Source organism: Octodon degus, unplaced genomic scaffold (assembly GCF_000260255.1).
Source record: "Octodon degus isolate 3935 unplaced genomic scaffold, OctDeg1.0 scaffold00067, whole genome shotgun sequence".
NCBI lineage: Eukaryota > Metazoa > Chordata > Mammalia > Rodentia > Octodontidae > Octodon > Octodon degus.
In genome coordinates this window covers 3,260,806-3,261,473 of record NW_004524643.1, presented here as the reverse complement: position 1 = coordinate 3,261,473, position 668 = coordinate 3,260,806, and the positions used below count along the sequence as shown (strand labels likewise).

The 668-nt window shown below is 64.4% G+C and overlaps 1 protein-coding gene across 1 annotated transcript in view; it reads right to left on the bottom strand.

Moving 5' to 3' along the window:
• The window catches only part of Ampd3 (adenosine monophosphate deaminase 3), a 42,764-nt gene extending 42,469 nt beyond the window's left edge, over positions 1-295 (bottom strand). Inside the window, exon 1 of the mRNA XM_023719370.1 lies at positions 109-295. Coding sequence (XP_023575138.1) covers positions 109-136 — 28 coding nt within the window. The 5' untranslated portion in view covers positions 137-295. The remainder of the gene's footprint in view (positions 1-108) is intronic.
• Positions 296-668: the final 373 nt, after the last annotated feature.

Here is a 668-nt window from a genome sequence, read left to right as displayed (position 1 = left end):
AGCCGCCCCGCGCCCCCTCGGCTGCCCCCGCGGCCCGCGCCGCCCCCTGCCCGCAGGACGCTCCCCGAGGTGCGAGGCCAGGCTCTCGGCCCCTCCCAGGTGACTTACTCCTGGTCGTGGCACCGGCCTGCAGCATCCGCTTCCTCCCAGGTGTCCGTGTCCTCACTTGGCTCACCTTCCGTCCCGCCCAACACACGCACACTCGCTCTGCTACTCTCTGCCGCCTGGCCTGTGCCCGCCCCCCAAAGTCCGGAATGACCTCCTGTTTGCCCAAGCCACCCGGGCCTCGGAGCTACCCGCTCCCTTCTTCCCCGCTGACCACGCCCTCCTGCCTGGTGCGCTTGGACTACCCGGTTGCCCAAGTTGGCACCCCCTGCGCCTCTCTCTGCCCCTCCCTCGCTCTCCTCCCGCTGATAACCTGGGTGCTTGCAGCTTCTCAGACTGCAAGAGCCACAAGGCTTTTTGTCCTTGAGGTTTTCCCTAGGACCCCACTGTGCCAGCTCCCTCACTAACTCTTGGCGCCTTGTGCCTGCGCTGGGCATCGCTGCCACTCCCACAGTTTTAATTGCCTCCTCTCTGTTAATGACTCTAGAATCTCATTTTCAGCCCTGGTGCTCCAGAGCTGCAGGTGCTAACTAGCTTCCTGCCTAACAGCTTACTAGAGGCTC